General features: G+C 49.2%; 1 protein-coding gene across 1 annotated transcript in view; it reads right to left on the reverse strand.

Moving 5' to 3' along the window:
• The window catches only part of SAMM50 (SAMM50 sorting and assembly machinery component), a 35,678-nt gene that overhangs the window by 11,455 nt on the left and 417 nt on the right, over window positions 1-23,806 (reverse strand). The window contains exons 2-12 of the mRNA XM_014864421.3: window positions 18,925-19,035; window positions 17,193-17,294; window positions 14,129-14,216; window positions 10,947-11,053; window positions 10,353-10,483; window positions 10,030-10,117; window positions 7,222-7,350; window positions 6,608-6,679; window positions 5,737-5,823; window positions 3,945-4,015; window positions 974-1,041 (exon numbers count right to left, since the gene is read on the reverse strand). Of these exons, the coding sequence (XP_014719907.1) occupies window positions 974-1,041; window positions 3,945-4,015; window positions 5,737-5,823; window positions 6,608-6,679; window positions 7,222-7,350; window positions 10,030-10,117; window positions 10,353-10,483; window positions 10,947-11,053; window positions 14,129-14,216; window positions 17,193-17,294; window positions 18,925-19,035 (1,054 nt within the window). The remainder of the gene's footprint in view (window positions 1-973; window positions 1,042-3,944; window positions 4,016-5,736; window positions 5,824-6,607; window positions 6,680-7,221; window positions 7,351-10,029; window positions 10,118-10,352; window positions 10,484-10,946; window positions 11,054-14,128; window positions 14,217-17,192; window positions 17,295-18,924; window positions 19,036-23,806) is intronic.

Genomic DNA, 23,806 nt, shown 5'->3' on the forward strand with positions numbered 1-23,806 from the left:
ATTAAAAATGATAAAGTACTTATTCCTATAAAAACCTTTATCATATATTGTTGAGGGGTGGTGGGAGAAACAGGTTAGAAAGCAGCATATAAACAAAACAAAGCTCGAGTATAAAGACACGCGGGTTTAAACAGGATGCTTGCGATCAGAGGCCATTGTCACGGATTTTCTGCTTGGATGTATTTTCTCGTTTTTCTATAGTTCTCCCCACAAATATCCTTCCACGCCTGCCGTGAGCTAGACGGTGTGTAAGTGCTAATTCTCCTGCAGTGAAACATGAATGCCCATTATCATGGTAACTCAAACAAACACACGATTTCAAAAATGAGGCGTGAGCCTGGTTTCAATTTGGCAGTATTGTTTGGCGGTATTGTTTGCGGTATTGTTTGGCGGTGTTGTTTGGCGGTGTTGTTTGGCGGTATTGTTTGCGGTATTGTCTGGCGGTGTTGTCTGGCGGTGTTGTTTGGCGGTGTTGTTTGGCGGTATTGTTTGCGGTATTGTCTGGCGGTGTTGTCTGGCGGTGTTGTCTGGCGGTATTGTTGGCGGTGTTGTTTGGCGGTGTTGTTTGGCGGTGTTGTTTGGCGGTGTTGTTTGCGGTATTGTCTGGCGGTGTTGTCTGGCGGTGTTGTCTGGCGGTATTGTTGGCGGTGTTGTTTGGCGGTGTTGTTTGGCGGTGTTGTTTGGCGGTGTTGTTTGGCGGTGTTGTCTGGCGGTATTGTTGGCGGTGTTGTTTGGCGGTGTTGTTTGGCGGTATTGTTTGCGGTATTGTCTGGCGGTGTTGTTTGGCGGTATTGTTTGCGGTATTGTTTGGCGGTGTTGTTTGGCGGTGTTGTTGGCGGTGTTGTTTGCGGTGTTGTTTGGCGGTGTTGTTTGGCGGTATTGTTTGGCGGTATTGTTTGCGGTATTGTCTGGCGGTGTTGTTTGGCGGTATTGTTTGCGGTATTGTTTGGCAGTATTGTGAGGAACAACATACCTTCACTCTGTGGCCCAACGCTGTGCATGCTGAACCCGCGCACACTCGTCGGTCCCCCGAGGTAGAACCTGGAAGACAGGGGCAGGCGTCAGAGGAAAACCATCGGTGGAGGCCTACGTGGCACAAGGGAGGCGCGTGAGTTAGGCCCACGTTCAGCATCGTCAACGACATTTGCAAGCGGTGAAACATTTAAGGACTGGGGAGATGCACAGGAGTAAGGTGAACTTCATAAAAATCTAAATTTCTAATCTAAACCAAAATCTAAACATCCAAACAAACGCTTAAAACTCCTGGGGATTTGGTTGAAATACAAGGCAAAAATAAAGACACTTCTTCAGCAAAGAGGCACAGGGTGGACCGTCCACTGTAAAGAAATGCTCTGCTGTCTGTAAGAATTCATCAGGCAGCTCCTTTGCAAAATGGCCTTTTACACCTCACAATGCAATATTAAGTTAAAAAAAAGCAGAACACAAATACAGAATAGTGTGATCCCAATTTTACAAGAACAGAAACATAATACTAGAAGGAAATAGACCAAAATAGAATTATTGTTATTTTTAACGTTTTTTGTATTTTCTGCAATGATTTTTAACTAGGAAAAATGTATTACAATTCAAGAATTGAATCTCTCTTGTGCTCCTTAATGCACTGGGTTCTCACACAATTTTATACTATATCTGAATAAAATGAAAAGCATGAATTAAAAGTTACTTAGAAATCTAGTCTACTTTCTACAAAATCTAACAGCTTATTAGAACCTGATTTTAGACCACAGTAATTGCTAAATAACTAATTAAAAAGATGAGCGAAGCTGTAATCTTTCCCACACAGCTGCCATGGAAGCAACAACCGGCTGATGCCCCCGTGGCCCTCACTGCCCGTGGTGCCCTCGCTGGCCCTCTGACTGCTCAGAGCCTTCCATAGGTCTGAAATGGCACAGAAGGAATGGGCGACAGGGCACTCTTTTCCCAATTTTCCTGCCAGGTAAAAGCCTTTATGAATTTATTCATTTGAACTTCAGTTTAAAAGCCTATAAATGTGTTTTTTTACTATTTGGGATTTCTAAGCAAAGCCTTTCTGAATATCTCATTAACATTAATTACAGAAACAAACAGCAAGTTCCATTTTTTAAAAAAATTATAAATCACACATATTCTTTTGAAAGAATTAAATAACGACCCAGGAAGCACAAAAAGTGAAAAGGTTCTTCCCCCTGTCCTCATCTGCCCACTGCATCCCCATCTCCACAGCTGAGTGCTGTCAGTGGTGGCTGACTTCCCAGACCCTCGCAGCTACACCTGCAAACACAGAGCCTGGAGCTCTTGCCCCTCGTCAAAGAGCAATCAACCGAACACGTTTACACGCAATTTTTTTTTTAATTTTATTTTTCCTTTTTCTCCCAAAGCCCCCAGTACATAGTTGTGTGTTTTTAGTTGTGGGTCCTTCTAGTTATGGCATGTGGGACGCGGCCTCAGCATGGATTGATGAGCAGTGCCATGTCCACACCCAGGATTCGAACTGGCGAAACCCCGGGCCACCGAAGCGGAGTGCGGGAACCTAACCACTCTGCCACGGGGCTGGCCCCTACACTCGAATTTTAACCCATGGACATCTGTCTCATTCTTTTTCTTTTTTTTTAAGATTGGCACCTGAGCTAACAACTGTTGCCAACCTTCTTTTTTTTTTTTCCTACTTTATCTCCCCAAACCCCCCGCCCCCCGTTGTATATCTTAGTTGCAGGTCCTTCTAGTTATGGGATGTGGGATGCCACCTCAACATGGCCTGCCGAGCGGTGCCATGTCCGCACCCAGGATCCGAACCCTGGGCCACCGCAGCAGAGCGCACGAACTTAACCACTCGGCCACGGAGCCGGCCCCTGTCTCATTCTTAATAATCACACCGTCTCTCTAGAATGGTTGTGTCTGAATTTAATCATTTCCCTACTGGCAGTTTCAGAAATTTTCTATGATCAACAATGCTACGATGGACATCCTTGCACATAAATCTTTGTATACTTATAAACATATTTCTGTAAATTAGATTCATGGAGGTGAAATTGTTAGGTTCCAGAGCTCAGAAATTAAAAATTTTTTTACTTCCAAATTGCCAGACAAAAAGGCTGAATTAGTTTAAGCTAAAATAATGTTTTAACTAACGCAAGGTCAGAGTTTCTTGCCCTCAGGAACAATTATTAGAATTATAAAGCAACAGGTCCAGCTTCATACTCTGCTGGCAGGAGTATAAACTGCTATAAGCTTTCTAAAAAGGAGGCTCCAGCAATATTCTTTATGAGCCTTAAAAATGTTCACATTCTTTTCAGACAGTAATTCCACATTTACCGATCTCTCCTCAGAAAATAAAATGAACAAAAATTATTAACAAAGTTATATTCTTCACAGTGTTACTTATACGCCAACAATGCAACATTGAAATGCCGCTTATAAAAAATTTCTCATGAACTGGTCAATGTTTTACTCTATAATTTATTTAAAACTTTTTAAAAAGCAGCAAGGACATAAAACTGTGCAAAATACAGTATATCAACAATTTAACACAGATGTATAGACAGACTGATATGTACACACACAAACACAAACAACATCCACAAAAAGGAGACTAAAAGGAAATAGTCCAAATGTTAACTCTGCCTGTCATAAAGCAGGACTATCCTCTTACTTCCTTTAAACATCTGTTTTTATAGTGCAACATGTATGCACTGTGTTCTTTCATACTCAAAAGAGAATACAAATTTTTTAATATAATGAAACAAGTTAACTCCCTTCCCCTCCCCCCGGAAAAAAGCAAAAAATATTGCATAAGAGGTATACTGGATATTTTGAAATTAGTTGAGTAAAGTTTGGAATATTTGCTCTCCTAATAGTTGAACTTCTCTAAAACATCTTATAAGGAACCAACCACAGAGAGCCTCAGGGAAACATTCGCACATTACCCTCCGTTTATTAGAACTTACCTATCAGCGATACTGGACGGTTTATCACCGATGGGGACCAACATTCCACCCCAGAGAGATGCTGAAAAGACCTATTGAGATATAAAGAAACAACCGTTTTCTCCCAGGATTTCCGTCCTTCCAATGAGCATCAGCAGATAAAACGCACGGATCTCTGGCTGTGGGCCACATGCCGGGCGCCTGCGGCGTGCAGAGCTCTGGGCTTGGGCACGAGGCCACAGGAGAACACCCGGCTCGGGCAGCTGAAGGAGTACAGCTCAGAGTACCTGTGGATCCTTTGAAAACTCGCAACTCCAGACTTCAAATAAAGACATACTGAACACAAGCAAAAGACAAGCCCAAGCCCCGAGCACGGCACGGCTTCCATCCTGACACGGGACAGCGCCCTCTTCTGCAAGAAGCTGAGCCCGGCGGGACAAGCCACGGCCTGACGGAGCGGGAGAGCAGGGCTCCAGACAAGTGATGCTGCATCTGCCCAGGCCTCTCTGTCGGGGCCTCAAAACATACGGGGACGAAGGGCACACAGCGCCTCAGGTAAAAGAAGGCAGAGGTGACAGTGCTCCCACAATCACGAGACGCAAAGACACACAGCTTCCAATGCCACCCGCAGGGACACGCTCTCTAACAGCTCAGGGGCAGTGGCCCGATCTCAGATCTGGGATCCAGTCTTCACGTCCGCGTGAACAGTCTCTTCCGCCCACTGCCCTCTGGCCTGCTCTGTGGAGGGTCAGACACGCTGCGCAGCTTTACATACACTGCGTGTAAGGTGCCCACAAGGATGGAGTCGAAATGTTCAGTAGCCATGAACCTGGGGCCTGGAAGGAGAGCGAGGCACGCGCTGGGAGCCGCAGCCCAAGGAGAGCGGGCAGAGCAGGAGACAGCTGCGAGAATCCCAGGGGGAGACACTGTGCTAAGGTGGAAAGGTGGCAAGTGTGAAGGAGAGTGGGGTGTGGAAGAGGGTAGCAGTGCCAGGGTCAAATGACGACAGCGTCAGGTGCTGGAGAGGGCGCAGAGGTGACTGAAAGAGCTCGCTGACGTGAACAGAGGCCTCCAGAGGAAGAGCAGTGGCAGAGGAGACATGGGAAGCAAAGCCAGAGAGCAGCGAGCCCAGGGCGGACAGAGCGTGGACGGCCGACGTCAGAAACAGACGCATATCCCATTTCATCAGAACTCCCTCCTCGGCCCCAGGTCTTAAGTAGCTGAGGGCACAGGCCACAGTGTGTGTGATGGGGAGTGCGGACAGAGAGCTGGCTCCAGTCACCTGGGCGCTGGGGACAGCGGAGAAGCCAGGTGTCTCCCAGCCTGGGGCTCCTCTGCCTTGGTCAGAGCCTAGTCACCCACTCCTCAGGTCCTGAGTTAATCAGGAGAAACTAAACCAAACTGGATTAAGGGTTAAAAAAAAAATTCCTGGAAGTGCCCAGAGCCCTGCAGACCCAGCAAAAGAAGGTGAAGACTCAGAACTTCTCTGCAAGCAACCTCAGGAGGGAGAGGACAGCATCCCTCTGTCCTCCAGACACATCTCCTTGACGGCCCCAAGGTGGTACACAGGGAAGGGGCTCACGCGGCCCCACGTAAAATGACTAACAGAGATCCTTCGCAAGAGAGGGACTACCACCTCTCTCCAGAGCATCTTCAATCCTAGCCCAATTAAAGGTGGGCACTTCCGTTTCAAGCATTAACATTCCGAGCTTCCACGTCAACGCTCTGGATCCTCAGGAACTGAGATTTTCTACTAAGATTCCAAAAACGAGGGATAAAATTGCGGGCGACAACATTCTGGCTAGATACTCACTGACTCGAGTATGAGTTGTTTGTTCAACTGAAGCTCAAAATCTTCTTTGATGAAGCTCACGTCCCCTCCGGTGTAGCCTGCCAGCTCCTGTGGGGGAGAACCCTCAGGTCAGAAGGGAGCAAACGGACCTACCACAGGGGTCCCTAACCACGGCTACTGGGATCACTGTTTGATCTCGCTGTTCCATATTTTTACAAAGGCAACAGGCCCCTTCTGTCTCCTAGCAGCTATATTCTAGCTGTTCTAGACGGGACCAGGGGACTGAAAGACACACAGACTCATCAGACCTAGGGAATGACCACAGAGTACGCTATCCCTCTACGTGAGAGAAAAACACGGCGACACGAACACTTTATTACAGAGCTTGCAACGGATGCTAGGACTTGGCTGGCCTAATCAGTGTTTGAAAAAAAATTAGCCAAGCTTTTACAATTTGGCACCCTTCATATAAAAATCTGACTTTGAGCTGCTCCTCTGAAACCGAGGACCAGCGCCCCACCCACCCTGGCCCCTCTTCCTGGCAGCAGCTGCCTGGCGCCTGCGCACACAGCACTTGCAGGCCCTGTCTCAGGGTGTTCTTTAAGAACGAAGGAAACCCTCCCAGCAAACCGCAGCTCTCCTCCTGGCCTGCTGAGTGACACCCTCGGAGGCCAGGACGCCATCCCCACTCCGGGCCCTCTGACGGCACGAGACTGAACTGCAGGCAGCAGGTCCAGGGCTGGGAACCCTGAGAGGCCACTGACAGCCCTGCAAGCCATTCCAGAATGCTCTTTACAACTAACGCTCAACATTAAAAACGTGACAACTCTGTGTGACTCCCTGCCCCCCTTGGGTCACGGGGCCTGCAGAGGTCACAGGTGAGGAACAGTACCTGGTTCACTTTCAGCAAGGCACCCTTTCTTGGTAGGATGGAAGAGTTCCGAGAGTCGATGACCATCGCATGCTGAAAGAAATTTGTATTGGGGTTATTTTCACTTCAACCAGGTCTACAAACAACAATGAGCACTGATTGGGCACCTACTGTATGCGAGGCACTGTGCTAACCCCGGCAGCTCCTACATCACTTGATCTTTACAAAAACCCCGGGAGGGAGGTAGTATGTCACCCTACGTCCGGTCTGCGGGGACGGGGAGAGCAGGAGGAGCCAGGCCCGATGGTTAGGTGGGAGATCACGATCCTGTCCCAGGGCTGGTTCTCTCAAGGAGCTCGACAGCCTGACCGAAGTCGACCCAGCCAGCCTCCTAACGACTTCTGAAAGCTGAAATTCCAGTCGGCTCTTAAGCGCACCCTTCCCACACCACCGATGTTCTTCAGGAAAACCTGAGGTTGTGAACATAAATTCACTAAGGGCCCAGGAGCCACTGCTTTTGCCACCCAACCTAGGACACTTCTCAGTCTGTCCCGACGTCGGTGAAGGCTTGTCCCAATGTACAGCACGGCTGCATCGAAGTATCTAAATCTTCAGTTGAACAAGGAAGTCCTTACCGAGAGAGACGATTTCAGCGAGTGCCCACTTTCTTTTCGGACTGCAAAAGACGCCGTCCTTGAGAGGCAGCCCAGCTCCCGCCACACGCCTTCCCACTTGACGGTATGGCTGGTCTTCCAGATGGGAAACTGCAATGCACACGGGCTCGTGAGAACCCTTTCCGTGCCTTATGTACGTGGAGGTCGTCCCAAGTCAGGACTCAGAACGAGGCATCACTCAGTTATTAACTAAATACCTAAGATACATATTTTTCAAATGATGGGTGGGAGGGAGAAAGAGAAGAGGAAGGAAGGAAGGGAGAGAGGAAGGAGGGAGGGAGAAGCGCAGAAGACCATGATCTCCATCACAGGAGACACTGCTCACAGCGGCAGGACTGTGTCCTGGGTGAGCAGACAGCGTCGCCTGTCTGAAGGCTGCCTGCAACCCTGTAACCGACAGGTTTCTCTTCCATCCCTAAGACAACTGGACACACCCTGCACCCGGTCCTCCCAACCCCTGGTCTGAAGCCAGACAGGTGACCCTGATGACCCCTATCGGCCCCCAGAGAAGAGCAAGGAGACAGTTACATGTGAGTGAAGAACACCCTGGCTGCAGCAGGGGCCTGGCCAAGTGAACCCGGATGTCCAGGCAAGTGGGACCTGCCTCGGCCTGACCCTCCCCCCGTGAAGCCAGGACAGCCCGTCTTAGACTTCTGTCGTAGAGAAATGCCCAGGCTGTTTCTAACAGTGAATGATGTTGCCTGGTCTCCTTGGGAAGGATGACAATGATGTAACCCTTACAAGGAAGCCAGGTCACTTCAACTTCACAGAGTGAGTCCTCCACTGGGCATTCTCTGTAGCCCCCAGGCCTGCCAGAGAATTTAAGGCCCAGACATCATCCGGAATTCAGGGTGAAAACTTGGGAGCACCCACCCCAACACGATTACTTATCAAGCGCCCACAGGGCATCTCACCAGGTGCCGGGGAGGCAGCCTTGCTCACCTGCCGGTTCTGCACTCAGGGCCACCCAAGTGAGATTCACTACTTTCCCCAACGCCTGAGGAAGGCGCAGAGCGGACCTACAGCATTCCTTCCTCACAAGGCAGCGCTCCACAAGAGAAGTGCTACTGCTCAGAGGAGACACACCTCACGTCTCTGGAGTCACTGTGAGGATGAGGCAGGGCCAGACAGCACCACTCTGTGTGTCGTGAGCCCTGTGTCGTGTGGGCACCGAGGACACAGTGAGGAGGATGCAGTCCCTTCCTCCAGGAGCTCACTGCTCAGCTTCAGGGCTGTGGGCTGCACGGCCTCTGTGCCTCCCCCTCTCTCTCCTCCACCACAGACCTGCCCTGCAGCCCGTTCCAACCCTCTGCTAGTCTCTGTGGATAAACAAGAATAAGAATCTGCTCTTTAAAAAAGCCTCAGAAAAAAAGAGATAAAGGAGGGACACAGGGAAGACAGACGGGGAGAACCCTCCTGCTGCAGGCCACACTGCTGGGGCCACTGGAGACCTGCTGGAGGATGGAGGCGGAGAGAACATGTGCCAGGGGGTCCCCTTCCACACCCCCAGCACAGGGCAGACAGGTGCCTGAAGGAGACAGGTTTCCTTCTCGGAGAAGGAAAACGGAAGCACAAACGCTCACAGGTGCTCACGTCTACATGCTGAGCTGTGCCGCCTGGGCCTCCCTCACAGTGCTCAGAGCTTTGGTGATCCTGGGCTGCAAGGATGAGAATTATGAATGGCTAACATGTCCCACGTGCCTCTAAGGTGCTGAGTGGCAGGCAGCAGTCAAGCGCAGGGGCTGGTTCTCAGACCAGAATCACCAGGGAGGCACAAGCAGCTGAGTTTCCTGGGCCCCATGCCCAGCGAGGCTGGTTCAGCAGGGCAGGTAGGACCCACAAATTTGCATTTCTTTTTTTTTCAGGGGAAGACTCGCCCTAAGCTCACATCTGTTGCCAATCTTCCTCCTTTTTTTCTCTTTCTCCCCCTTCCCCAAAGCTCCATACATAGTTGTGTATATAGTTTTAAGTTCTTCTCATTTTCTACATGAGTCGCCATCACAGCATGGCTACTGACAGAGGAGTGGTGTGGTTCCGTGCCCAGGAACCAAACCTGGGCTGCTGAAGAGGAGTGCGCTAAACTTCAGCCACTAGGCCATCAGGGCTGGCTCTGGATTTGCATTTCTAAGCAGCTCACCAGTGAGGCTGACCACGCTGCTGGTCTGAAGACCTCCAGTGGGGAACTACTTTTATAGGGCATGTGTCTCAGGGTCCTTCCTCGTTAACTAAACAGGAGGGGAAGAATAAGGACAAGCGTAGAAAGGACGGAAAAACAGCAGGCTTCATGGTAAAGCCAAAAAATGCTCAGATGATAGCAATTCCATTTGCTGCATTTAGTCGGACTCTGTTGGACGTAAACTCAAGTGTAAACCAATGATGCAAGCTTTCAGTGACCCATAGTGACTCCATTGGCTGCAGAAGCTATTGATCTTAGTGCATATGAGGAAGGAGAAACAGACAGTGTCACAGGAAGTCAGGGGCACAGAAGAAATGTGACCAGGTCAGAGGAGCTGCCACCGTGGATCTCAGCCATCTCTGGCTCTGGCAGTTTACCCTCGGTCAGCAGAGAGGTGCCTACCTGGGAGGCAGCCAACAAGAGGGCAAGGAACAAAAGGTGACGTCAGCAACAAGGCACATCACTCCAACTGCCAGACCACAACCTGTCTGTGCTCTCCTGGCTAGGCCCCGCTCTCAGTCTTTGGGCATTAAGTAAATAGATACTTAGTTTTCACTCAGGTGCACAAAGAGAAAGACAGAAAGGCTACTCACACTATACTCGGCTGACACTCCTCTGTCCGTCTCCCGCAGCGAGCTCCAGGGGAACTGTCCAGTGACTTTGTATAAGTTTACGGAGAAACTAGGAGGCAATGGGACAGAGCTTGAAAAGCTGAAACAGCGATTAGAACCTGTACACATTAAATCAACAGATTTAAAAACACACTTCTGGGGTTCATCTTCGTGAGGAAACCTAGAGCACGCTGTAACACTGCAGAAGTGTCAGCTGAATCTGTAAAGTTTCTTTTCACAAACAAGCAATCCACTTTAACTTTTAAACCAGGCCACTGTACTCAACAATCTGTCCGGCTTCCTACTTTCTTTCGAAGTTTCCGGGCTGCGGTTTGAAGAAGGACAGGCCATACGAAGTTTCTTTTGTTCCATAGGAAAACTGAAAAGTCACCTTCTCCGCACGGCCTAAAAGGTTAGGGAGTTTGAGGCCAAGGACCTGGGAGGAAAAGAAACAGAGGGTGGGGTCACTCTAAGAAAGGCTATGTTGGCTGAGGGACTCGCACAAAACACCAAAAATGCAGACTACAGACCTAGCCGTTCACCTCTAACTGCTCTCACCCTCTAAAGCACGCCTCTGCTGAGAGCCACACACAGACCGACACGGGGGAGGGCGGACTCGCTCACCGAGAAGCTCAGGAAAATCAAGGCGACAGCTTTGGAGTTTAGGGGAATTTGAACAGGAAACTTAATATGAACATTCCCCAAACCATTCCTAATTAAACTCTCCAAGGCATATTATAATCAACTCCAGGAAGATGAATGAGAAACCACGGGTTAGCTTACAAAAAAAGATTAAGGTGCATGAGAGAGTTTTGAAAGCATCACCAGTTTTTAGAGTAGTCACATTTTCAAAGCTCCTAACTGAAAGCCCCCCCAGGAAGGAGATGCCGGTGTCCTACCATGCTGCCCTCGTTGTTCCCGACCATGGTGTTGTAACTGCCCGTCAGTCTCCGCAGTTCGGTGACCTCAAAGGTAACGTCTAAGCCGTTGGGCAGCGCGTCATCACCTTAGCAAAGAGAAAATGGTAAACACTAAGTCAGCTACAACACGCGGTTTCATTTCAGGTCCCGCTGCTGAAAACCACAAAAGGCAGTCGGCAGGCTCATTTTATTTCACTCTCTCCTTTGCGAAGTGCACCATCTCTTTGAAAGTTTAAGAACACTCCCACACAAAATCACAATCACCTCTACAGCAGCACAGCCGCGGCTAGTTCCTGCGGCAGAAGACACCAAAACACAGATGCTGCGGCCAGGAGACGACCAGAGGTAACACCACCCAGTTAAGCACATGCCGCGTGCTCGAGGCACTTGCTCTCCCACCAGGCAGGCAGGTCCTCAAAGATATTTGGGGCCTAAATTCAACTGACATTAAAACCTAGAATTCACGTGACAAGACAGATTCTAGAAATCCCAAAAGAGAAGCCACAAACGCGATACCAACGTAAGAGGTGATGGCTCTTGTCCCTCCTCGAGCTGGGGTGTGACGCCCGCGGGCTGACTGGTGTCTGAATCCAGCGCGGCTGCCCAACGGCCCCCAACAGCCATGGGGTGCAGGGCAGCAGGGCCGAGTTCCAGAGGGGTCTGCGGGCCTTTCCCAGAGAGGTGGGGGCTGATCCTGCACCCCTGGCTGGACATCGGCCGCATCAGGGAGCCACCAAACTTGCCAATGCCCAGGCCCTGGCTCTGGAACTCTCCTATTCAGTCCAGGGGAAGCCTTGGCGCCATATATATATTTTTTCAATTAAAGGATTTTACTGTTTAGGGCAGTTTTAAGTTTATAGCAAAACTGAGCAGAAAGTACAGAGTTCCCATCCACCCCCCCTACCCCTCACACACATCTCCCCTGATGCCGACAGCCTGCATTAGTGAGGTACCTTCATCACAACTGAGGACCAAGAGCGAGATGTTACTATTAACTCAAGTGCGGTGTGCACTGGGGTTCACTCTTGGTGTGGTACATTCCAGAGGGTCTGACAGATGCATAGTGTTGAGTACCTGCCACTGCAGAATTGGGAAGTTTCACTGCCCTAAACCATCCTTTTTATGGTCATTCCAATGTGCAGGCTGGGTGGAGAACCACAGACAGAGGTGGAGTGGGTGACCACGTCCACATCACATTTACAACAGAGGCGGGGAGTGCTATAACTAAATGCCATCAACACTCGCCACCAAGAAAAACACTCCCGAGTAGTGCTGTCACTCAGTTGTGAGCTGGGGCAAGCTACTCAACCCTCTCTGAGCCTTGGTTTCCTTAGCTGAAAAACATTTTTTCTGAAATATTCATCCTTCCGCCAGGTTTTTGTGAGGCTTCACCCGGATCACATACACAAGCCCTCGCGGCAGAGCTCAGCACCGGGACGGCTGTTTATCCCCATCCCTCAAGGGGGCAGGGACAGCTGGTCCTCCCAGCGATTCGTCTCCCTCTGACCAGTCCCGTGAGTGTCAAACTCTAGCTGCATCACAATCACCCGGAGGGCCCGTTCTGCCCACATGGCCGCCCCACCCAAAGCTCCTGCGGCAGCCGCATGCTCTGCATGTGCAGCTCCAGCAGGTTCCCAGGTGAGAGCAGCGCTGCTGCTCTGGGGCCACCCTGAGCACCACGGTTCAATCACAAGCAAATCCTCAGGTCTCAGCCGGGTACGTGGCCACCTAGACTTTGCTTCTCAGCCTCCCGTGCAGCTAGGTGTGGCCACGTGAGTAAGTCCTGGCCAATGGGATGAGAGGGGAGTGCTGTGAACACCTGGGACAGGTGCTTCAAGGGAGGGGTGTGCCCCTCCACCCTCCTTCCTCCTTCGTGATGCTGGAATGGTGCTCAGCCATCACAGGGACCAGCGGACCCGAGGGATGATGAAGTGACAAGATCCCACGGGAAAACCACACCACCCAGTGGCCTCAAGGGGCAGAGCTACGATACCAGCCCATCAGTCTCCCAACTGTCGTGGAAAGAAAAAGAGACTTCTCTCTTGCCTAAACCACTGCTATTTTGGGTCCCTGTAAGTCATGGATGAATCTATATTCCAAATAATCAAAATACTTTTCATTTATATAGCATTTTATATTTTTTCAAGCATTTTCAAAGAGCTTCATTTATATTTTCTCAAAATTATCCTCCATTCAACCTTGGAAGAGTTCACATTTTCACTTCAAGTATTTCTTTTTCAATGGACGTCTACCGAATTCAGAATTCCATCCACCACCACACATGAAGGCCTTCACGACCTGGTCTCTTGATTGCTCTTCTGCCTTACCTTTCCTCCCTCTCATTCCCCGACCCCTGCATTTTGGCTACGGAACCCGTGGTCCACGCAATGCCCTCCTCTCTCTGGCCACGGGCCCGTGAAACGCTATCGTTCTCCCGGGACAGTTTCCGTCCTTCCCCTCACCACCAGCCCCACTTCCCAAACTAACTCATCTCCATTTTTTAGGTCTCGGCTTACACATCACCCCTTCCAGGAAACCTTCTCTGATTGCTCTTTTCCTCTGCCCCTAAAAGAGGCCGAGTCTCCTCCTGGAGCTCCCTCTTACAGCAAGACACAGCAGCTGAATTGTCATCACCTGTTCATCTGTCCCCCGACCCTGCTCCACCTGACCAAAAGCTCCTTCAGAAGACCATGGCCTGTTGGCTGCTGTCTCTCTCCCCGGCACCCAGCACAGGGCCTGACCTGCCCCAGTAGCAGGGACTCACCAATAAAAGAATAAACGTTGACTACGTTGAGAGACTTGCCCAATATCACACAGCAAATGACCTAAAACTGACATCTGACTCCTAGCGCCCTCCTCTTTGTAAAGCACACATTGGGACGGAGCCTGCCAAGAGTCCATCTGGACATCTGCAGGGCTGGGCTATCCCTCCTTCCGCCTTTCACAGAACCCCGGTACTGTCCAGGGGCTCAGAGGACAATACCTTCAAAGTTCACCCGTTCTCCCTCGGCCTGATATAAAAGTCCAGCTACTTCCCCGAGACTGCTAACTACCAAGACCCACACGTGTGATGAACCTCCAGGTGCTGTCTACGTCTGGCCACACAAACAGCTTTTGTGATCCTCGAGGACGGATGGAAAGGGACATGGAGAGATGTGTACCTTGACACGTATCAATCAAAACATCCACTTGTCTAAATATTCCTAGACGAAGCAATTTTTCACGGGCTTCGTGAGATTTCCGCATTACCTACAAGAGAGAAAAAAATAGAGAATGTATCCCTCTAAGACACAGAAACATAAATGGTGGCTATGTGACCAGGCTGGAGGTTTACCATTTGGTGCTAAGCCACCGAGAGCACCCCTAAGACCACTCGTGAAAGAACGGACAAAGCACTTTAGGGAGCAGCAAAAAAATCCTATTCAGAAGGCAAACCCAAGCTTCGGGCAGACAGCAGAGTGCCTAACACAACCCCTTTCCTGTGACACGGAAATGAATTAAATGTGCACAGCCCGGCAGGTCTTCCCGGAAGGGATCACCATTGATTGTTAACGGTGGTTGGGTTTGGCGAAAGGAAGACTTCTGTGTGTGAGCCTTTTGAGTCATGTTTGAACTCTCTAACCATTTTCTAACCGCTGTTCTATGTTTCTCTCGTCAGCGTAGACAGCAGTCCTTCCTGATGCCCGGCGTCCTCTCCTGCTGGAGGGACAGCAGAGCGGGGGCAGGGCAGCCACAGTGCTCAGGAAGCAGGGCAGGGAGGACCATGCACAGGAGGCTGAGCTAGAGCCCGTCCTACAGGTGCACGGGGGCACTGGAGAGCTGTCGGCAGGGGAGAGACAGGACGAGGTCCTTATAAGACACAGCTGACTGAGTGAGCGAACACGGAGAGAGGAGAAACTGGAGACGGAAGGAAGCAGGAGGAGAGCCTCCCAGCTGGGAGGGAGCCGTGAGCGAGTCTGGGCCGGCACAGGCCACGACCTCACAGGGGAGGGCAGACTCCAGACGTCCCACAGGCAGAAGCCCAAGGATGGTCACTGATTGGATGGAGGACGCGAGGAGAGAGGAGGCTGCACAAACTTTCAGCTCTGGGCTGGGTGCTCCTTGGTGCCATAAGAGGTCAGGGACAGAGGCCAAAGGACAGGCTGGGGGAGGGGAGGAAAGACGCCAGTTCAGTTTTCAGCAGCCTAGGGCTGGAGATGCCTGTGGCAATTCCAGGAGGAAATGCCAAGCCGGCAGCCACACGCTCGGGCTGAAGCACACGAGAGGAACTGGCTGGAGACCGAGGTGGGAAGCTCTAAGGCACGGAGGCAGCTGACCCAGGGCTGTGGGTGAGGACACCCAGGACACTGATCCTCATTTATGGATGGTCGCAGGGAAAGAAGCCAACAATCGGGGCTCAAATGAATGTGATGAGAGGTGGGAAGCAGCCCAGGAGAGGGTGGGATTCATGGAAACCAAGGGGTGGAAAAATGGCAACAAAGAGGGAGGATATAAACAAACACAAAAGACAACATAGCAAGAAAAATATATTTGACATGAATCACAAAGTGATATTTTTTTGGTGAGGAAGATTGGCCCTGAGCTAATATCCGTTACCAATCTTCCTCTTTTTGTTTGAGGAAGGTTGTCGCTGGGCTAACATCTGTATCCATCTTCCTTTATTTTGTTTGTGGAATGCTGCCACAGCATGGCTTGATGAGCGCTGTGCAGGTCCATGCCCAGGATCTGAATTGGCAGAGACCCAGGGCCAGTGAAGCGGAGCACGAGAACTTAACCACTCTGCCACTGGGCCATCCCCACAAAGTTATCATTTTTTAACACTCAGGGAGCTCTTATAAGTTAACAAAAGCCTAACAATCCAATGGAAAACAGGGGACCCAAGAGGTAATTCATAAAAGAGAGACACGAATGGCCAATAAACGTGTAGAAGGTGCTCAATCTCATTCATAAGGAAAAAGTGCAAATTAAAACAATGAGCTGGTATTTTTCACCCAGCAGGTTGGCAAGAATTTTAAATGTGTGACAGCGCCCAGTGTTAAGAAAGAGGCCCTCTCATCCACGCGGGCAGGAGTGTGAACTGGTGCCTCTTTGCAGAGCAATATGCAACCCCCGTGAAAATGACAGCGCACATACCCCCGACCTAGCACCCCACCACAGGGACTTACCCGACAGACACACGGTCGCTCACATACAAGGATGATTGCCGCAGCACCGCCCCTAAGAGCTACACACTCAGTTGATTTAAACGTCCTCCAACAGGGAACTGTTTACAAGGAGTGATGGAAGTCCACACAATGAGCTACCACGCAGACTGTGCTGACGCACAAGGACCTCCAGGCCAATATCAAAAACGAAAGATGCAAACAAACGTGGAGAACGGGAGATTGCTTAAGGGCTCTATGTGTTTATCCACGTGTACAACATACCCGGAAGGACACACAAGAAGGCCTCAGCACGGCCACCTCGGGAGAGCGGGCCCGGGCTTGGCAGGGGACGGAAACGTCTGCGGTTCATTTCAATACCCTCTGTGCCATCTGATTGTTTTACACTTTTTTTTAAAACTGTGCTTATGTATTACTTCAATTTTTTTTTTAATGCCAATATTTTAAAAGTGGGAGAGGCCAAACACTGTTGAAAAGTCAGGTAAAATAGTGACTGAAAGGAGCCAGCTGGACCCGGCCATGAGGAAGCTCCTGGTGACTCTGCCACAGCATGTCCACGTGGCTCCGAGGACAGAAGGAAGCGCAGAGGAGAGGAGGGAGTTGCTGCGATACAGGAGACAGCCTGGTCAGTAAGTGGAGCAAGGCCCAAGGAGACAGTGGGAGTGGGGGACAATCGACGACCCGGCCCACGAGGTGGGTGAGGCCCCGAGGAAAGAGCACACTAGAGCACTAAGCAGGGTGCCAGGGGAAGAGGCAGCACGCAACACGCTCTGCTCCTAGGACGCTGCTGGGATGGCTGCAAAGAACACAGGCATGGACCAGCCTCAGAAAAGGGACAGACACCGTCTTCTCCGGGACAAGGGGTAATGCAAACACATGTACGTGTGTGGGAGGCACCCGGGAACTGAAGGGGTTCAGCCTGGGGTGCCAATGCCCCCTTCGGGGTAGGAGGCCAGGTCACTGGCGGAGAGGCTGGGCAGGGGGCTCAGTGGTTTGAGGAGATGGGAGATTCATGGGATCTTCAGAAGGGAAGGGACAAGACTACCAAGCAGAGAATACTTGCCTCAATAAGGTTTTTAGCCTTAAAAACATCTCCAATTTCACACATGATGATATCATCTTTAGTCCTTCCAAGTCCATCAAAATGAACGTGCTGAACCACCACCTAAATGCGACAGGGGACACTGATGAATAAGTATGATACAGGGCAAGAGATTGGGCATCAAGGCCAAAGACAAATGTCTGAAGTTAATTTCCAGGATTTTTTTTTCAAGTTTAATGATCCACACTTCTTAATTCCAGACTTCATTCTATTTATTTTTCACGCCTTTTCAAAAAACTGGTTTCTTGAACTTACCCTTCGCTGGGTCTGTACTTTCTGTGAATGACATCTACAAGGTTTCTGCAGACAGACGACCGAGGACCATGTCAGTCCTAGATGCAGGCAGGCCTCAGAGGTCCCATGTATGTCCTCCCAACATGCTCCCCAAGCACTGGCCCCCGGATGATGCTGTGACCCCCAATCTAACAGCTGCGCATCTTGCTAGAGATCTTGCGTGGATTTCAACACAGCATGACAAACGCCGTCTCAGAGCCTCTCCCCTCTCTCTGTAGACACTTATTTAACTAAATCACTCAATAAAACCACACTGATTGCCTATGAGCCAGGTATTGTTCTAAACACTGAGGAAACAGCAGTGAACAAAACACAAAACTTCCTGCCTTGATGGAGCTTATATTCTAAAGGGGAAGAAACTGGCAAAGAGTGTAGTGGAGCAGATGGTAACGAGAAACAGAGAGAAATACAGCAGGGCTCCCAGGGGGCACGGGGGAAACGCGTCACTCACAGGTGATCGAACACCGCCCTGGGAAGGTCTTAAAGAATTAATCAGAATGTGCTGCATTTAATCTCACAGGCAACGAAGTTCACGAACAGTTTCACTCAAGACCCAAGGTCTTTTTCTGGGAGTAGGGAACACAGTATAAACTTAACCATCATTTGAGTTTGTCCCTGAAATACTTTTGGTTTTTTTAATCACATAAATACAAAAGTGTGTTTGTTTAAACTTCTCATATAAATTAATCACCAAGGAAAAACTACTTCTCTAAAACCAGAAACCATTTTTCTAAAAGTCACCAGTCTTTCTAAAATGTAGCTGGACACACTCTTCTTTGCTGACAGGTCATTTTACTTTTTCTTTTTCAGGAAGATTAGCCTTGAGCTAACATCTACTGCCAATCCTCCTCTTTTTGTTGAGGAAGACTGGGCCTGAGCTAACATCCCTGCCCATCTTCCCCTACTTTATATGTGGGACGCCTGTCACAGGATGGCTTGACAAGCAGTGTGTAGGTCCGCAACCAGGATCTGAACCAGCGATACCCTGGCCACCGAAGCAAAATGTGCGAACTTAACCGCTGCACCACTGGCCTGGCCCTACTTTTTTTTTTTTGCAGGGGAAGATTTGCCCTAAGCTAACATCTGTTGCCAATCTTCCTCCTTTCTTCTTCCTTTCCCCCACCAAAGCCCCAGCATGTAGTTGTGTATATAGTTCTAAGTTCTTCTGGTTCCTCTATGTGAGCTGCCACCATAACACGGCTACTGATAGACCAGTGGTGTGGTTCCACACCTAGGAACCAAACCTGAGCTGCCAAAGCAGAGTGCGCCAAACTTTAACTGCTAGGCCACTGGGGCTGGGTCATCATTTTACGTTTGTACATTTACATTTCCCTAGTGGTTCACGGAAGTGAATGTATCTAGTAGCAACTATTATCAAACCCTTCAGCAGAATACTCACATCTTTGTTTTCCAGAATTTCCTGTTTAGCTTCAGGTTCAACTTCAACAAATTCAGCTTCTTCCCCTAACGCTCCAAAGTCAGGTCCACTAGCTGGAAGAGGCTCCAAGCTCTGAAAGGGAGGGAGGAAACACAGACAAATGAACTTACACAAAAAAACAAAATCTTTTAGTTTTGTCTTTAGACAAAACTCAGATAACTCAGTACCGTGGCTCCTCTGGTGAGTGGAGGCAGGGGGCAGGTGGGGAGCACAAAGGCAGACACGAGCTACTGCTGACGTACAAGTCTTATATTGGCAGTGAGCGCCTCGGTGTCCAGGGTATTATTAATAAATAAAACAAAAATGTAAATTAACTAAAAGGGTCAGGCATGAACCTATGACTGTGTCATGAACTGAGGACTATATACAGCTCATCTAGTTCTGTACGCCTGAGCCCCATCTGATGACAAAAATAGTTAAAAAGTAAGATGCCACAAAGACATTTATCAGAGAAAAGAAAAACATTTGCTTTCCTGTTGTTACGGGAAGTATCTTAACTTTTTGAATCAAAGTTGGATATGCTCTAGGATAACTACATTGACAAGCCAAATTACGAAAACAGATTTTTCTGGACCCTGATAGGTTTGTTTCAGTTCATGAAGTCTCATTCACACACTAAGGGGAACTGCATATGCTCATAAAACGGGCCACAAAGTGGTCACTTTCTTCAATTTGAACTGACATAATCTCAGAAGCATTAAACATCTTCTGAACAAGGGTCTGCAGGCTGTTCCTGGTTTAGTACTCCCAGGGAGACACAATAATATTCTACTGTGTATGAGAATTTACATGTAATATACTACATATATGCTTGCCTCACCACAGGGATTCCCTGACACTCCTGGAAACAGATTCAGAAGGTCATGTGACACGAGGTGACCGTACAAATAGGCAAGTTTGGGGAAAACTGTGCTGACCAGTATCTCCCTCCTCCTTACTCCATCAACTCTCTACAAATAAGCGCTTTAAAGTGCAGAGACTTCGTGTCTGGCGCCTGCAGTGCGCACAGCCGTGGCGGCTGCGTGTCTGGCGCCTGCAGTGCCTGCAGCACCGGGGACTTCGTGTCTGGCGCCTGCAGTGCCTGCAGCACCGGGGACTTCGTGTCTGGCGTCTGCAGTGCGTGCAGCGGTGGCGGCTGCGTGTCTGGCGCCTGCAGTGCGTGCAGCGGTGGGGGCTGCGTGTCTGGCGCCTGCAGTGCCTGCAGCACTGGGGACTTCGTGTCTGGCGCCTGCAGTGCCTGCAGCACTGGGGACTTCGTGTTTGATGTCTGCAGTGTGTGGAACAGCGGGGGCTCTGAGCCACCGTCACCTCTTCCCTGGGACACTCAGCCTCTTGGCAGAACAGCCGCCAAAATGTCACTGGCTCTCTGGAAAGGTAATGACCCAAAGGTATCACATCTCTTCCCCACCCTTGACCTAAAAGGTCCTCCACACGTGCCTACAGGGATAGACGCACACTGGACTCCTTAGTAGGGCACACAAGGAGCTCCAAAGGCGCGCATCTGTCACTCGGCGCCAGCCCTCACCACTCCCCGCCCTCACACTCATGTTTGTGCACAGCTTCTCTCTGCCCGGAATAACGTCCCCCTAAGTAGCTCAAAGACCCACCTAACTGTCGTCTCCTCTGTGGGCCACCCCTGGCTTCTGCAGGCAGAACCAGACCCTCTTTATAGGGACACCTCTTGACGCCAGAAGTTTATGACCCTTGTAGGTTCTCCTTCTTTTGCTTCGTTTTATCCGCCGCAGCACAGCAGAAGTACTCAAGTTATTTGTGGAATGGGTGAGTGAATGATTTTTTTCTTTTGTTCTTTCATTTAACAAATGTTTACTGAGTGCCTACTGTGCGCCCAGCACTGGGCTAAGAGCTGGGAACGCAGCACTGACCCAGACGGACCAAGTCCTTGCCTCACAGTGGTTTTAATGGAATATTTACATAAGTAAAAAAGGGAAGAGAATGCTGAGCAAAGAATATATCACTTATTTCATATCACTATCCTTTCTTTTTTGTTGTGTAATATTTTAAAAACTGAATCATTACTATAGCTCTCAAAAATATTAACACATTAAAATAGGAAACTTTTAACCTGCACCATTTCATGAATATGCTTTCTGTATTTACGTTTACACAGTGCAATAAGTATTTTACATTTGTGTCAACTGTGTATGCAGAATATATACTATGGTTAGGAATATATGCACACGTCCATTCTATTTAATCTGAATGCTTAGCAAATACGGTTTGTCCGGGCACAAAGTTTATATTCCATTATGCTAAAAGAATTACATTACGGTTCCTAAAATTCCAAAGCATGAAACAAGGTTCGCCAAAGACCTGCCAGACCCATTTGTATTTCCTAATCTGAAATTCAGACTTGAAGTTTAAGAGATAATGTCTTTACCATTTCACAGTTACGTCAAAGTTTGATGTCCTAAATTAACTGTTTTACTAATAGAGACGCATCCACTCACCCATATTAAGAACCTATCACATGACCGGCACTTACAAGACCCTCACCCTCATAGAGTTTACATTCCAGCGGCTGGAAGAGCAGGCAGGGGATAAGCATTTACTGAAATAAATTTAAATAAATATTTGGATCTAGCCTCTAACCATTAAGCAGATGAGTCAGTCAAAAAATTGTATGGAACACCATGTGCCAGGTACTGTTCAAGGCAGTGCTAACTGAAGGGACAGAACGTGAGATAAATTTACTGGGTTATTAACAGCATCTTTAAAGTGATATAGACTGGAATCAAATAGAAAACAGAAGAAACCATGACAGATACTAATGGTAAGTACCGTTTCACAAACCTGTTGTTTCACTAATGCATGAGCGTACTAGGTAGCAAACATAAAATGTCTTCTGTGACTCTTGACCCAAAAATTCAAATAAAACTTGCTAGTGGAATGTAAAGGTCAAACTAAACACCTGAAAACATTTTTTGTCAATTTATTAATCAAAGGAGTAGCAATTTTAGTATCAAAGGAACTCAACAAAAGCAGACTCCTCCCCCCACCTCTACCCCCATCCCTCGCACCTGCTAGGGTGCCAGGCACATAGCAGCCCACTGGCGATATTACTGGAATGAATGAATGAACCCTCCCTTTGCTCAAGATGCTACAAGGGACGCAAGCCAGATGGGATGCAGTCCCTATTGTAACATCCAGGCACGTGGAATCTAAAAGGATAAGACACAAATGCAAACAGAGCTAACAGGGCATCAGAGAAAAAACGTCAAGGAAGTCGGGAGCACATCCAGAAGAGGGGAGATAGGAGGAGGTTTACGCAGGAAGTCACCTGAACTGAGTTCTACAAGACGGCACTACTTGGATACCCACTGACGGGTGTGAGCGATGGGAGGGGAGCTGCGCGCCACAGTACAGTCCGAAGTGTGTCCGAACTGCAACCGGGTTTCATCTGATTGAAAGATCTGTGGAGGGGAGTTAATCCAATTCCGGATGCCAGACTGAGAAGTCCGTGCTTAGTTATTTCGGGAGCTAATGGGAAACCACTGAGAACTTAGGAGCGGGGCAAGTGAAACGATCCACGTTGCGGTAGAAAGGCCGCGTTGCGGGCTGAGACTCAGGAGGTCTGAGTTTTGGAACATTCTGAGGCCACGATGGTGTGACCTCGCACAAACATTCATTCTCTGGCCTTCAGTTAGGATTACGATAAAGGACAGCAGGTTGGCAGCGGTCAGTCCGCGCCCGGCACCCCAGTGAGCACTTGACAGGCACTATGTCCTTTTGATGAGGATTTTTAGGCTGCTTAATTTTAAAACAGTTTATGATGAGGATTTTTAGGCTGGTTACTTTTAAAACTACAGATAAGAAGCAGGCTCCGAGGAGTGGAATTTGTTTGCCCTTTGATCAGAGACAATTGCATTTGTGAAGGAAATCTCCATGCCTCCCTCTCTGCGCCAGGAGGAAGGGGGGATGGCTTTATCTCTGGAAACTCTTAATGGGGAAGGCAAGAACTTAAGTTGTTTACTGTCTGGCAACCTCATGTAACTGACCCCCCACCCCAAAATCCTCCTTTGTCTTTAGCTGAAGATAATATTTGAGCGGTGACTTTTGCCATTTATTCAATCCGGTTTGATTCTTATCTAAAAGTTGTGGGACCGCCCAATGGCCGGACCCTACCGGCACTGGTACCATTTTAACTTTTTTTTCCTTTGTTTTGTAAAGAGATTGATGTGGATTAAGGCTGCCCCAGCCAGAGAAGCCCAAGGTGACCTGGCCTACATGCCAAACTATATGACCCAGTGGACTTTTTTTATGGTATGAATTAGGACTGCCCCAGAGAGAGAAGCCCGGGGCATCCTCACCTGCGTGCCGATCTATATGGCCAGATTCGTATCTAAAGTTATATGACCGCACAATAACCAGACCCCATCTGCACTGAAATCATTTAATGACTTTTTACATCATCTTTTCTTTTTTTTCCAGTAAAAATAAGTCACGTACCCATGCCTTATAAAATTAGCCCTAACCCTCAACTCCGGGCAGCAGCAGAAGCGCTGCCTGCCCATGGGTCCTGTCCCCATGCTATTCCACACTATTCTCTAAATAAAAGAGCACTACTGCCAGATCTTGAGAGTCTAAGAAATCTTTCTTTCGACTCCTCGGCTCACCGACCCCGCATCAGGTCGGGGGTGGAAGACTCGAAAGGATGCCTGAGCCCTGGGGTCGGTCATGGTCCCCGCGGCGGCTGGGCGGGAGGGACCGCGGAAGAAGACCGGTAAGGAGAGGGGACGCCCGAGGACTGAGGATGGAGACGTCAAGTCACGGAGAGAAACACTCATTCTCTCTCCAGGACGTCACTAAGGTCGCAGGTCTTTTC

This window comes from Equus asinus, chromosome 4 (genome assembly GCF_041296235.1).
Source record: "Equus asinus isolate D_3611 breed Donkey chromosome 4, EquAss-T2T_v2, whole genome shotgun sequence".
Classification (NCBI taxonomy): domain Eukaryota; kingdom Metazoa; phylum Chordata; class Mammalia; order Perissodactyla; family Equidae; genus Equus; species Equus asinus.